The sequence below is a fragment of the Hemiscyllium ocellatum genome, chromosome 5 (assembly GCF_020745735.1).
Source record: "Hemiscyllium ocellatum isolate sHemOce1 chromosome 5, sHemOce1.pat.X.cur, whole genome shotgun sequence".
Lineage (NCBI taxonomy): Eukaryota > Metazoa > Chordata > Chondrichthyes > Orectolobiformes > Hemiscylliidae > Hemiscyllium > Hemiscyllium ocellatum.
The window spans coordinates 16856403-16870621 of record NC_083405.1 but is presented as its reverse complement, the minus strand read 5'-3'; the positions used below and the strand labels follow the sequence as shown (position 1 = coordinate 16870621).

General features: G+C 43.3%; 1 protein-coding gene across 5 annotated transcripts in view; it reads left to right on the top strand.

Annotated features, from left to right (window-relative positions):
• The window catches only part of LOC132815624 (triple functional domain protein), a 547994-nt gene that overhangs the window by 264764 nt on the left and 269011 nt on the right, over positions 1 to 14219 (top strand). For all 5 annotated transcript variants that reach the window (XM_060824568.1, XM_060824569.1, XM_060824567.1 and 2 more), the window contains one exon: positions 1945 to 2114. In XM_060824568.1, coding sequence (XP_060680551.1) covers positions 1945 to 2114 — 170 coding nt within the window. The remainder of the gene's footprint in view (positions 1 to 1944; positions 2115 to 14219) is intronic.

Genomic DNA, 14219 nt, shown 5'->3' with positions numbered 1-14219 from the left:
GAATGGTCTTTACAGAAAACGGATAGGGGTGGGGAGGGAAATATATCTCTGGTCTGTTTGTAGGTGGCGAAAATAGCGGAGAATGGTGCAATGTATATGGTGGTTGATGGGGTGTAAGGGAGGACCCGGGGGGTGTTTCTGTCCTTATGGTTTACCAGACCATAGAACTGCTATCTCAATAGAGAGAGAGAACTGGTGGTGGTTTATCCTGAGGGTCACCATGCTTTAGGTGAGGGTAGAGGTTGAGAAAGGGAAACCTTCATGGTAACCTCAATAGGGCAGGAATTTAATCCAAGCTGTTGGTGCAACTTTGCATTGCAAAATATCCATCCAGTCAATAGAGCAAACCATATTGGGAGATTACATCTTGCCTGTCATAGTTTACTTCAGTTTTAATATTACAAAATGAACTTCCAGTTATAAGCCCTGAATTGGAATCAATTGTAAGAATATAGTTGTAGTTATTGGAACAAGGATCAGATGGATCTCATCTACGGTGAGATCCTTGATTGGCCCAGGTGAACAATCCAATCAGGGAGCACTAGCTGACAGATGTTAGCAGGACATTCAGAGTGACTCTGATTCTAAGGAGTTATTCTGAGCTGGCTGGCCAGAGCCCATATACTCTGCTAATATAAATAAAGGGTAACTTGGTGACAGAATACCGGCCTCGGTGCAGTTATTTCAGTTCTCTTATTTGCATGTGACAAAGATGACCAGTTTCAATTCCTATTAGTTATCCCTTGGATGTATTCAACTCAATTTTAACTCCAGTCAGGAAATGACAAAGGGCTGGCAGCTGGAGGGTACAACTGACCTTTATGGCTGTGTCTTACCACAATGCAACCAGCTGGCTTACTGACTAAAATAATGATGAAGCCAGTACAGTCTGGATGCTAAGTTGTTAAGCTTGAATGACAGGAGGCTGGTACTGCAGATTCAGGAGACGGCCACTCGTGCAAAGTGGTTGTCTTGGAGGGAATCTTACTTGGGCAGTGGAACCCCAGCAGGTGTCCATAAGGTTTCAGGAATGAAAATAAGCATAAAAATATTAAATATGGATAAAATTTGTCCCCTCTTCTGAAGCTGGTTCTGAATTTTAGTACATTTTGAAGCTATCAAAATATCTCTCTTTCCCATTTGAAAGATCTATTTAGATGATTAGTTAGCATCTTGATGTGCAATAGCCCTTCTCCCACATCACGAATTATGTGGCTTTTGGCTATCAGCTGGCAGGAAATTACACGTATATTTAAGAAATATGCTTCTTCTGTTCCTAACCCTGAATTGCATTTTATCAGAAACTTTCCAGAATGGTGGGTTTCAGCTTCTCTACACCATTCTCTGATACTGCATGCTGACACCATCCTATGACTTTCCCAGCCCATATTTTAGGTGACAGTTTTTCAGAGTAGTTTTATTTTCAGTTTTCTAACATTCATAGTATTTTGCTTTTGAGTGGAAAGGATAATCTGCTGTACATATCTCAAACTGCAGTAACTTTCTGCCACACAGGGTTGGGATTCTTTCATGTGGACCAGTGACCAGTAATTAGATTTTTTTTAAAAGCAGGCTTTTTCTGTTGTATTTTCTGCTTTTTCAACAACCAAGTACAATGAGCACTGTCTTTCCATTTGAAACTTATTGCCATGTAACCTGGTAATAAACATTTTACAGCACTTTTAATTGCATTGTTACTCCTATTTAATCGATATACTCACCAAATAAAATTCAAGCTCATGGTAATGGTTCGATTGCGTTGAGATATAACAAAGGGAGCAACTTTGAAAAATAATAACATTGTTCAGAGAGAAACAATCAACAGATTTACATCTGAGCTTTTTCTGTTTTTATTTCAGCTTTCCCTCAAATCTGTTCTCAATCATGGCCTCTATTATTTTTCACATTGTTAGCATTTTAATTGTGGTGTTTTATTTTTTGCAGCTCTGGACATGGCTGGAGGATTTACAGAAGGAACTTTTGGATGATGTGTATGCTGAATCTGTGGAGGCAGTGCAGGATTTGATCAAACGCTTTGGTCAGCAGCAACAGACCACTCTTCAAGTGACAGTAAATGTCATCAAAGAAGGGGAGGATTTAATCCAACAATTAAGGTTGGCAAGCAGATTGTTAGAACTTTTCAAGTTATCACTCTGTCATTTAGTTTGAATTTCTAGAGCCTGATAGCAGTTTGGAAAGCATGTCTCCCCATCTTGTCTTAGTGGCTGGATCCTTTTGTACAAGCCTTGTACAGGAAAAGAGGCAAGGAGCCTCCAGGGTGGAGATCTCTCCTGATGAAGGGTTTTTGCCCAAAACGTCGATTTTCCTGCTCCTCGGATGCTGCCTGACGTGCTGTGCTTTTCCAGTGCACTCTGATCTAAACTCTGGTTGCCAGCATTTGCAGTCCTCACATTTGCCTATATGGACTTCAGCAATGCATTCGACAGGGTTCCACATGATAGGCTGTTTAGCAAGGTTAGATCACATGAAATCCAGGGAGAGCTTGCCACTTGGATACAAAATTGGCTCAAAGGTAAGAGACAGAGGGTGGTGGTGAAGGGTTGCTTTTCAGACTGGAGGCCTGTAAACAGCGGTGTACCGCAAGAATTGGTGCTGGGTTCACTGCTTTCTATCATTTTTAAAAGTGATTTGGATGTGAATACAGGAGGAATGGTTAGTAAGTTTGCAGATGACACCAAAGTTGGTGTAGTTGGCGGTGAAGAAGGTTATCTTAAGTACACTGGAGCCTTGAGCAGATAGGTTGAGAAGTGGTAGATGGAGTTTAATTTAGATAAATGAGAGGTGTGCATTTGAGTAAGGTGAATCAGGGCAGGACTTATACACTTAATGGTAGGGTCCAGCCGAGCGTTGCCGAACAACAGATCTTAGGGTACAGGTTCACAGTTCCTTGAAAGTGTAGACAGGGTGGTGAAGAAGGCGTTTGGTATGCTTGCTGTTATTGGTCAGAGCACTGAGTACAGGAGTTAGGATGTCATGTTGCAGTTGTACAGGACGTTGGTTAGGCCACTTTTGGAATACTATGTACAGTTCTAGTCTCCTGCTGTAGGAAAGATGTTGTTAAACTTGAAAGGGTGAAGAAGGGATTTTCAAGGCTTGTTGCTGGGATTGGAGAGTTTGAGCTATAGGGAGAAGCTGAATAGGCGGAAGGCTATTTTCCCAGGAGCTTTGGAGACTGAGGAGTGACCTTAGAGGTTTATGAGGGGCACAGATAGGCTGAAAAGCCAAGATCTCTTTCCCAAGGTAGAGGAGTCCAAAACTAGACAGAGTATGTTTAAGGAGAGGGGAACAATTTAAAAGAGAACTATGGGGCAACTTTTTCGTGCAGAGGGTAGTAGGTGTATGGAAGAGCTGCCAGAAGTGGTGGAGGCTGGTACAGTTGCAACATTTAAAAGGCATCTAGATGAATAGGAAGAATTTAGAGGATTATGGGCCAACTGCTGGCAAATGGGACTAGATTATTTTGGGATATCTGGTCAGCATTGATCTGTTGGACCAAAGGATCTGTTTCCGTGCTGTATATCTCTGACATAGAGAGTCATAGTGGCATGACAGTTCAACATTCCTGGTTGACTTACCTGATGAGCGCTTTTTAAAAAAAATCATAATATAAGTTAAAGGAACAATTATAACTTTTAGCTGGCATAATATGGTAGAAAAATAATCAAACTAAGATACAGTCAGTTCTTCTGTAACACAACAGTTCCGTTTTTGTGCAACCTTGCGTTATAGAAACAACGCTTACAGTGTTGGCAAATGTGATCATGTTACAGCCAACACATGTTTTAAAAGTCTGCACTTTAGAAGTAGCATACCCAATTTGTCAATTGCCTTACTGGAAATTTATGTTGACGACACGCATGTTATAGCAGAGTGACCTGTATGTGAGTTGGGCTGAAGACAAAACAAAGGGGATAATCACGCTTTAAGTGAGGGTGAGCCAGAAGAGGAAATGTTTGAAAAGTGCAAAAAAAGCAACCCGGCAGTAAGGTAGTAATAATAGAGTTTAAATACCCTAGTATTATTGGTGATGGATAAATATGGAGGGAGCCACTTTCTTGAAACATATTTAGCTATTAAGTTACTACTGGAAGGTCAAGAAGAAAGTGTGCAGTTCTGATCTTGGTTTTAGAAGAATGAAACTGGATGGGTGGAAGAGATATCAGTTGGAGAGCACATTGGTGCATGTGGTAGATTCGATGAGTCCTATGGCGTGGAGGTAGGCTTTTGGCCCAAACTGATCCCTGCTAATCAAAATGTCTACCTACGCTGACCTCATTTCCCTGCACTTGGCCCATATCTTTGTAAACCTTACCTATCCATGTATTGTTTAAATACCTTGTTGTTAATGTACCTGCTTCAACAACTTGCCACTGGCAGCTCATTCCGTGTGCTCTTCTAACCTTAAACTGATGCCCCCCAGTCTGTGATTGCCCAACTGTGGGAAAAAGACTGAGTGCATTCACCCTATCCATGTTTCTCATGATCTTATACATGATATATGATCCCTCCTCAGTCTCCTGCACTCTAAAGAAAAAGTCCTAGCTTATCCAACCTCTCCCTATAACTCAGACTGTCAAGTCCAGACACCATCCTTTAAATTTCTCCTGCACTCTTTACAGTTTAATAACATCCTTCCTATAGCAAGGTGACCAAAACTGAACACAGTACTCCAGTGCAGCCTAATCAACATCTTGTACAACTGCAACATAACGTCCCACGTTCTATGCTCCATGTACTGACTATTGAAGGCTAATGTGCCAAAAGCCTTCTTCGCTGTGCTGTCAAGCTGTGACTCCACTTTCAGAGAACTGCACACCTGAACTCCAAGGTCCCTCTGTTCCACTACACTCCTTAAGGCCCCACCATTCACAATGAAACTCCTACCTTGATTTGACTTTCCAAAATACAAGACCTCACTTGTCCATTTGCCATTTCTTGGCCCACTTCTCCAGCTTAAGGCCCTGCTGCAATTTCTGACAACCTTTCTCACTGTCCACAACACCACCTATTTTAGCGTCATCTGCAAACGTACTAAGCATGTCTTGTAGATTCTCATCCAAATCATTAATGTAGATAACAAACAGTAATATGCCCTGAGGCACGCCATGAGTCATAGGCCTCCAGTTCAACAAGCATCCTTCCACTATTACCCTCTGCTTCTTCCCATAAAGCCAATTGTGTATCCAATTTGCCAGCACCCCTTGGATTCCATGCAATCTAACCATGCAAAGTAGCGTACCACATGGAAACTTTTCAAAGGCCTCACTGAAATCCACGTAGAAAATGTCCACTGTCCTTCCCTCGTCAACCTTCCTTGTCACTTCACCAAAGAACTCATAACAATTTGTGAAGCATGGTCTCCCGTACATAAAGCTGTGCTGACTGCTCCTAATCAAACCCTGTCTTTCTAAATGCACTTATGTCTTATCATTTTAAGTAACTTACCTACCACAGATGTTAGGCTTACTGGTCTATAGTTCCCAGATTTTCCTTAGCAGCCCTTCTTGAAGAAGGGCACAAAACTCACTACCACACAGTGACCATAGTTGTATTAATTTTAAGATAGTTATGGAGAGGGACAAAACTGGTCCACAGGTTCAAGTTCTAAATTGGGCCAAGGTGAATTTTGATGAAATTATACAGGAGCTTGCAGTGGTTGATTGAAGTAGTTTGTTTGTAGGCAAAGGGACTTTCAGCAATGGCAGGCTTTTGGAAGTGAGGTAGCTCGAGTTCAAGGTCTATATGTTCCTGTGAGGGTGAAGGGCAACGTTGACAGGAGTAGAGAATCTTGGATGATGACAGATATTGAGGCTTTGACCAGAATAAAGAACAAGGCATGCACAAATACAGGCAAATGGGATCTAGAGAATCCTTGGAAGTATTTAGGGGATACAGGACTTTACTGAAGAAGAAATCAGGATGGCGAAAAGGAGGCACATGATAGCCATGGCCCAGAAGGTTAGGATGAAGAGGTTCTTTAAATATACTAAAGGAACAAAAGATTAACTAGAGTGAGAATAGGACCTTCAAGGACTAAACTGGACATGTACTTGTAGAACTGCAGGAGATAGGTGAGGGGAAGATATGAAGAGTTGGGAATTTGGGGAAGTTGGTAGTCACATCTTGGGGACAATCTATTATCACAGTAGAGGAGGTGTTGGATGTATTAGAATGTATGATGGTGGATAAATCTCCTGATCCTGACCAGATATATACAAAACACTGCTAGGGGCTAGAAAAGAAATCATGCAGGCCCTGGCTGATATTTTTGCATCATCGTTAACCATGGATGAGGTCCCGGAAGATTGGAGGGTAGCAAATGATAATAAATCAGCTTGTTTCTTCTTCTTTTGTGGTGGGATGTTGACAGTCACCAGCAAGATCAGCACTAATGGTGGGTGATCTTCTTGAACTCCATTTCCTAAAAGTGTGCACTTACACTGCTGTTAGGAAGGGACTTGCAGCATTTTGATTCAATGACTGTGAAGTAATGGCTTTCAAGTCTGGATGGTGTGTGACTTAAAGGAAAAACTTGCAGATGGTGAGTATTCCTATACATCATCTGCCCTTGTCCTTCAGTGGCGGCCATGAGTTTGGAAAGAGCTGTTGAAGGAGCTGTAGTGAATTGCTTCAGTGCGTCTCGTAAACTGCAAGTGCACACTGTGGTGGTGAGAGTGTATGTTGAGGGTGGTTAGAGTTCCAATCAAACAAGCTTCCTTATCCTTTTTGATGCTGCATTTCTTGTGGAGAGAGTTTTGTTAGAGTTGTACTCATCCAGGCAAACCCTCTGATGTATGATGTGTATGTGAATGACAGGCAGTCTTTGGCGACACAGGAGTGAATTAACTTGCTGCAGAATTCCCAGTTTTGAACTACTCTTGTAGTTATAATATTTAAATAGTTAAACCAGTTAAATTTATAATTAATGATATCTCCCAATTTGTTGTTGATGGAGAATTCAGTGATGTGAAGGGCAACAACAGCAGTCTAAAAGGGAGGAGAGCAGACAAAGGAAACACATGGTGAGGACAGTGCAGGAGAGAGAGAGAAAACCTGCACAGTTACTGCCTTTGCTGTTTGAATTCATGTATCGCTGGACATGGGAGTTCATCTGGGAAAATTAACAAACAGTGAAGTTCACAACTAAACTTGGAGGAACTGTTGGGTGAAGTTCACAACACAGAATCAGATAAGTTAATTGTTGTTTTAAGTCAGTCCAAGAGAAAGGCTGCAGTAGTGGGTACAGTGGATTCTTTCTTGATTATATGTTTTTGGAGATAAGTCTCTTGATTAAACTTTAAATATAAGCCTAGCTATTAATTTAACCTGGGGCAGTGTTTGGAGAGGAATAAGACTGTTATTTTCTGGGTCTGCAGATTGTGAAGGAGCAAAAATGGCCTTTACAGTGATATAGAGCTTTCGGGCATGAGCCCTTCTTCAGGAATGAGGAAAGTGTGTCCAGCAGGCTAAGATACAAGGTCGAGAAGAGGGACTTGGGGGAGGGGTGTTGGAAATGCGATAGGTGGAAGGAGGTCAAGGTGAGGGTGAAAGGCCGGAGTGGGGGTGGGGGCGAAGAGGTCAGGAAGAAGATTGCAGGTTAGGAGGGCGATGCTGAGTTCGAGGGATTTGACTGAGACATGGTGGGGGTGGAGGGGAAATGAGGAAACTGGAGAAATCTGAGTTCATCCCTTGTGGTTGGAGGGTTCCTAGGCGAAAGATGAGGTGCTCTTCCTCCAGCCGTCGAGTTGCTATGGTCTGGCGATGGAGGAGTCCAAGGACCTGCATGTTCTTGGTGGAATGGGAGGGGGAGTTGAAGTGTTGAGCCACGGGGTGGTTTGATTGGTTGGTCCAAGTGTCCCAGAGGTGTTCTCTGAAACGTTTCGCAAGTAGGTCGTGGCTTCAAGTCCCATCTGGGGTGTCTGACTCTTCCTTGTGTGTCCTTAATCTGTTGTGGGCGGCACGGTGGCACAGTGGTTAGCACTGCTGCCTCACAGCGCCTGAGACCCGGGTTCAATTCCCGACTCAGGCGACAGACTGTGTGGAGTTTGCATGTTCTCCCTGTGTCTGCGTGGGTTTCCTCCGGGTGCTCCGGTTTCCTCCCACAGTCACAAAGATGTGCAGGTTAGGTGAATTGGCCATGCTAAATTGCCCGTAGTGTTAGGTAATGGGGTAAATGTAGTGGTATGGGTGGGTTGCGCTTCGGCAGGTCGGTGTGGACTTGTTGACCCGAAGGGTCTGTTTCCACACTGTATGTCTAATCTAATCTAATCTAGGCCACCTGTCTCCCCAATAAAGAGGAGGCCACATCGGGTGCAGCGGATGCAGTAAATGATGTGTGTGGAGGTGCAGGTGAATTTATGGCGGATATGGAAGGATCCCTTGGGACCTTGGAGGGAAGTAAGGGGGGAGGTGTGGGCGCAAGTTTTGCATTTCTTGCGGTTGCAGGGGAAGGTGCCGGGAGTGGAGGTTGGGTTGGTGGGGGATGTGGACCTGACGAGAGTCTTTTCGGAACGCTGATAGGGGAGGGGAGGGAAATATATCTCTGGTGGTGGGGTCCATTTGGAGGTGGCGGATATGATGACGGATGATACAATGTATCTGAAGGTTGATGGGTTGGATGCTGCCTGACCTGCTGCGCTTTTCCAGCAACACGTTTTCAGCTCCGATCTCCAGCATCTGCAGTCCTCACTTTCTCCTTTACAGTGATATGTACTTATTGTCAGATGTGGGAGTTTAAAGAGAGTTTAAGGGTTACTGCGGATTATATCTGCCATAAATGTTGTTGGATGCGAATCTTATCAGATCAAGTGGATCGGTTGGAGAGACAAATAGAAGTGATGAAGAATTTGCAACAGCAACAGTATGTGATGGATGGCAGTTATAGAAAGGGGGGAAAGTCTCAGATACAGTCACATAACTCCAGGAAGGGTAAGAGAGGTAGGCAACTAGAGCAGAAGTCTTTTGTGGATATACCCATTTCAAACAGGTATGCAGTTTTGGAAAATGTAAGGGGTGATGGATTCTCAGGGGAACGTAGCACGAACAGCCAAGTTTCTGGTATTGAGACTGGCTCTAATGCATCGAGGAGTACGTCGGCTTCCAAGAGATCAATTGTGTTAGGGGATTTTGTAGTCAGAGATACAGACAGACGTTTCTGTGGCCAGCAGAGAAAAAGCAGGATGGTGTGTTGTTTGCCTGGTGCCAGGATCAAGGATGTCTCCGAGAGGGTGCAGAATGTTCTCACGGGGGAGAGGGGCCAGCAGGAGGTCATTGTCCACATTGGAAGGGAAAAGGTTGAGACTCTGAAGGGAGATTACAGAGAGTTAGGTAGAAATTTAAAAAGGTGGTCCTCAAGGGTAGTAATATCTGGATTATTCCCAGTGCTATGAGCTAGTGAGTGCAGGAGTATGGGAGAAGGATTCACATTTTTGGATCATTGGAATCTCTTTAGGGATAGAAGTGACCTGTACAAGAAGGACGGATTGCACCTAAATTGGAAGGGGGCTAATATATTGGCAGGGAAATTTGCTACAACTGTTCGGGAGGATTTAAACTAGTAAGGTGGGGAGTGGGACTCAGGGAGATAGTGAGGAAAGAGATCGATCTGAGACGGGTACAGCTGAGAACAGAAGTGAGTCAAACAGTCAGGGCAGGCAGGGACAAGTTAGGATTAATAAATTAAACTGCATTTATTTCAATGCAAGGGGCCTAACAGGGAAGGCAGACGAACTCAGGGCATGGTTAGGAACATGGGACTGGGATATCATTGCAATTATGGAAACATGGCTCAGGGATGGGCAGGATTGGCAGATTAATGTTCCAGGATACAAATGCTACAGGAAGGATAGAAAGGGAGGCAAGAGAGGAGGGGGAGTGGCATTTTTGATAAGGGATAGCATTACAGCTGTGCTAAGGGAGGACATTCCTGGAAATACATCAAGGGAAGTTATTTGGGTGGAACTGAGAAATAAGAAAGGGATGATCACCTTATTGGGATTGTATTATAGACCCCCCAATAGTCAGAGGGAAATTGAGAAACAAATTTGTAAGGAGATCTCAGCTATCTGTGAGAATAATATGGTGGTTATGGTAGGGGATTTTAACTTTGCAAACATTGACTGGGACTGCCGTTTAGATGAAGAGGAATTTGTTAAGTGTGTACAAGACAATTTTCTGATTCAGTATGTGGATGTACCTACTAGAGAAGGTGCAAAACTTGACCTACTCTTGGGAAATAAAGCAGGGCAGGTGACTGAGATGTCAGTGGGGGAGCACTTCGGGGCCAGCGACCATAATTCTATTCGTTTTAAAATAGTGATGGAAAAAGATAGACCAGATCTAAAAGTTGAAGTTCTAAATTGGAGAAAGGCCAATTTTGACAGTATTAGGCAAGAACTTGCAAAAGGTGATTGTAGGCAGATATTCGCAGGTAAAGGGACGGCTGGAAAATGGGAAGCCTTCAAAAATGAGATAGCGAGAATCCAGAGAAAGTATATTCCTGTCAGGGTGAAAGGGAAGGCTGGTAGGTATAGGGAATGCTGGATGACTAAAGAAATTGAGAGTTTGGTTAAGAAAAAGAAGGAAGCATATATCAGGTATAGACAGGATAGATCGAGTGAATCCTTAGAAGAGTATAAAGGAAGTAGGAGTATACTAAGGACGGAAATCGGGAGGGCAAAACGGGGACATGAGATAGCTTTGGTAAATAGAATTAAGGAGAATCCAAAGGGTTTTTACAAATACATTAAGGACAAAAGGGTAACTAGGGAGAGAATAGGGCCCCTCAAAGATCAGCAAGGCGGCCTTTGTGTGGAGCTGCAGAAAATGGGAGAGATACTAAATGAATATTTTGCATCAGTATTTACTGTGGAAAAGGATATAGAAGATATAGACTGTAGGGAAATAGATGGTGACATCTTGCAAAATGTCCAGATTACAGAGGAGGAAGTGCTGGATGTCTTGAAACGGTTAAAAGTGGATAAATCCCCAGGATCTGATCAGGTGTACCCGAGACCTTTGTGGGAAACTAGAGAAGTGATTGCTGGGCCCTGTGCTGAGATATTTGTATCATCGATAGTCACAGGTGAAATGCTGGAAGACTGGAGGTTGGCAAACGTGGTGCCACTGTTTAAGAAGGGTGGTAAGGACAAGCCAGGGAACTATAGACCGCTGAGCCTGACCTCGGTGGTGGGCAAGTTGTTGGACGGAATCCTGAGGGACAGGATGTACACGTATTGGGAAAGGCAAGGACTGATTCGGGATAGTCAACATGGCTTTGTGCGTGGGAAATCATGTCTCTCAAACTTGATTGAGTTTTTTGATGAAGTAACAAAGAAGATTGTTACTTCGATGAGGGCAGAGCAGTGATCTATATGGACTTCAGTAAGGTGTTCAACAAGGTTCCCCATGGGAGACTGATTAGCAAGGTTAGATCTCATGGAATACAGGGAGAACTAGCCATTTGGATACAGAACTGGCTCAAAGGTAGAAGACAGAGAGAGGGTGGTGGTAGAGGGTTGTTTTTCACACAGGAGGCCTGTGACCAGTGGAGTGCCACAAGGATCGGTGCTGGGCCCTCTACTTTTTGTCATTTACATACATGATTTGGATGTGAGCATAAGAGGTACAGTTAGTAAGTTTGCAGATGACACCAAAATTGGAGGTGTAGTGGACAGTGAAGAGGGTTACCTGAGATTACAACAGGATCTTGATCAGATGGGCCAATAGGCTGAGAAGTGGCAGATGGAGTTTAATTCAGATAAGTGCGAGGTGCTGCATTTTGGGAAAGCAAATCTTAGCAGGACTTATACACTTAATGGTAAGGTCCTAGGGAGTGTTGCTGAACAAAGAGACCTTGGAGTGCAGGCGTGCAATTCTGGTCTCCTTCCTATCGGAAAGATGTTGTGAAACTTGAAAGGGTTCAGAAAAGATTTACAAGGATGTTGCCAGGGTTGGAGGATCTGAGCTACAGGGAGAGGCTGAACAGGCTGGGGCTATTTCTCCTGGAGCTTCGGAGGCTGAGGGGTGATCTTATAGAGGCTTATAAAATTATGAAGGGTATGGATAGGATAAATAAGCAAAGTCTCTTCCCTGGGGTTGGGGTGTCCCAACTCGAGGGCAGAGGTTTAGGGTGAGAGGGGAAAGATATAAAAGAGACGTAAGGGGTAACTTTTTCACGCAGAGGGTGGTACGTGTATGGAATGAGCTGCCAGAGGATATGGTGGAGGTTGGCACAATTGCAACATTAATAGTCATTTGGATGGGTATATGAATAGGAAGCGTTTGGAGGGATATGGGCCAGGTGCTGGCAGGTGGGACTAGATTGGGTTGGGATATCTGGATGGGTTGGACCGAAGGGTCTGTTTCCATGCTGTGCACATCTATGACTATGACTTTAAATAGTTAGATTTGTTCATGATGGAGATGGTCATTGTCTGGCACATATGGCCAAAGATCAGGAGTAAAGTTCTTAACTAGATAAAAGCTGATTTTATTGAGTGGGGATTTTGCTAAAGTGTATTGTGAGCAGTTCCTTGAAGACAAATCTATGCTGAATCAGTTGGAAGCATTCAAAGAAGGAGATGGTGAGGATTCAAAGCAAGTATTTTCCCTCAAAGAAAAAGGATGGGAGTAACAAAGGATGGGATTTGCCTTCTGAATGACAAAGAGTTCAGAGGAAAAGATGACCCTGGGGTCCAGACTGCAGAAACTCCAGAGAAGTGCAGCAAGTGTAGGGTTGAAATTAAAAGTAGACATTAGGAAAGCAAAGAATGAGCATAAAAACATACATAGAATGTACAGCATGGAAACAGACCCTTCAGTCCATAACCCCAAACCGAACAGTGCCACCTGCCTGTGCTCGGCCCATATCCCTCCTTATTCGTGTATTTATCTCAAAGTCTTTTAAATGTTGTAACTGTACTAGCATCCACCATTTCCTCTGAAAATTCATTCCACATACAAACCACTCTACGTTTTAAAAACAAATTAACCCTATCCATGTATTTGTAAAATCTTGCACCTTAAAAATATGTCCCCTAGTCTTGAAATCTCCCACCCAAGGGAAAAGACATTTGCTATTCACCTTATGTATACCTCTCATTATTTTATAGTCCTCAGTGAGGTCACCCCTCAACCTCCTCAATTCCAGTGGAAAAAAGTCCCTATCTCTCCTGATAACTCAAACACTCCATTCCCAGCAACATCTGGCAAATCTCTTCTGAACTGTGTCCAGTTTAATAATGATATATCATAATATCCTTAATAATATTGAAGAGTAAAATTAAGGAAAATTGAAAGTTTCTTTTGTTAGTGCACTAGGGTAAACAATGGATACAGCCAATTAAAGACACTCAGTAACTTGTGTGTGAAGCTCAGAATCACAGCATTGTTACAACACAGGAGGGAGGCCATTTGGCCCACCGTAGATGAATGTCCTACCTGGTGCAGTCCCTGCTTTTTCCCCATACCCATCAATTGTCATTTCTATGCAAATAATCATGAGTGCCTCAAATGAAGCTGCCACCACCACATTTTCAGGCAATGCTTTCGATATTCTAACTACCCACTGTGTGAAAAAGGTTTCTTTTTTCTCACATCACCCTTGCTAAAGTGCCCACTTGGTCTTATTTCTTAATAGACAAGAACAATTTTGTCCTCTCTGCTCTATCCAGCCACTCATGATTTGGAAAACCTCTATCAAATTTCTTCTTAACCTTCCTTCCAAGGAGAACAGTCCCAACTTCTTTAGTCTGTCCTTATAACTGAAGTTTCTAGTTCTTGAAACCAGGAGAATGTTCACATGGTTCTTAAGAAGATTGTATTTCTGTGTAAATTACCGTTTTACCGTTTTCCCACACTGTCCCTTTATCCCTAGAAGTCATAGCCTAGAATAGTTGAGTAAGCTTAAGGGGCTGAATGACCTGATTTGTCTTGAATATACTCAATGTCAGCCCTCTTGGGCAGAGAGTTCCTAAGACATTATTCCTGATGTGTCACCTGATTGGCTTGCCACTGATTCTTAGACTGTGTCCTTGGTCCTAGACCACCATTCCACCCCACCACCAGACAGACACACACACACACCCTTCCTGCATCTTCTGTGTCTAGCATATGAGATCACTGCTTACTCTTCTAAGTGCTAGAGACTACAGGACAAATGTACTCAATCTCTTCGCTTGGTACTATGCTGTCATCCT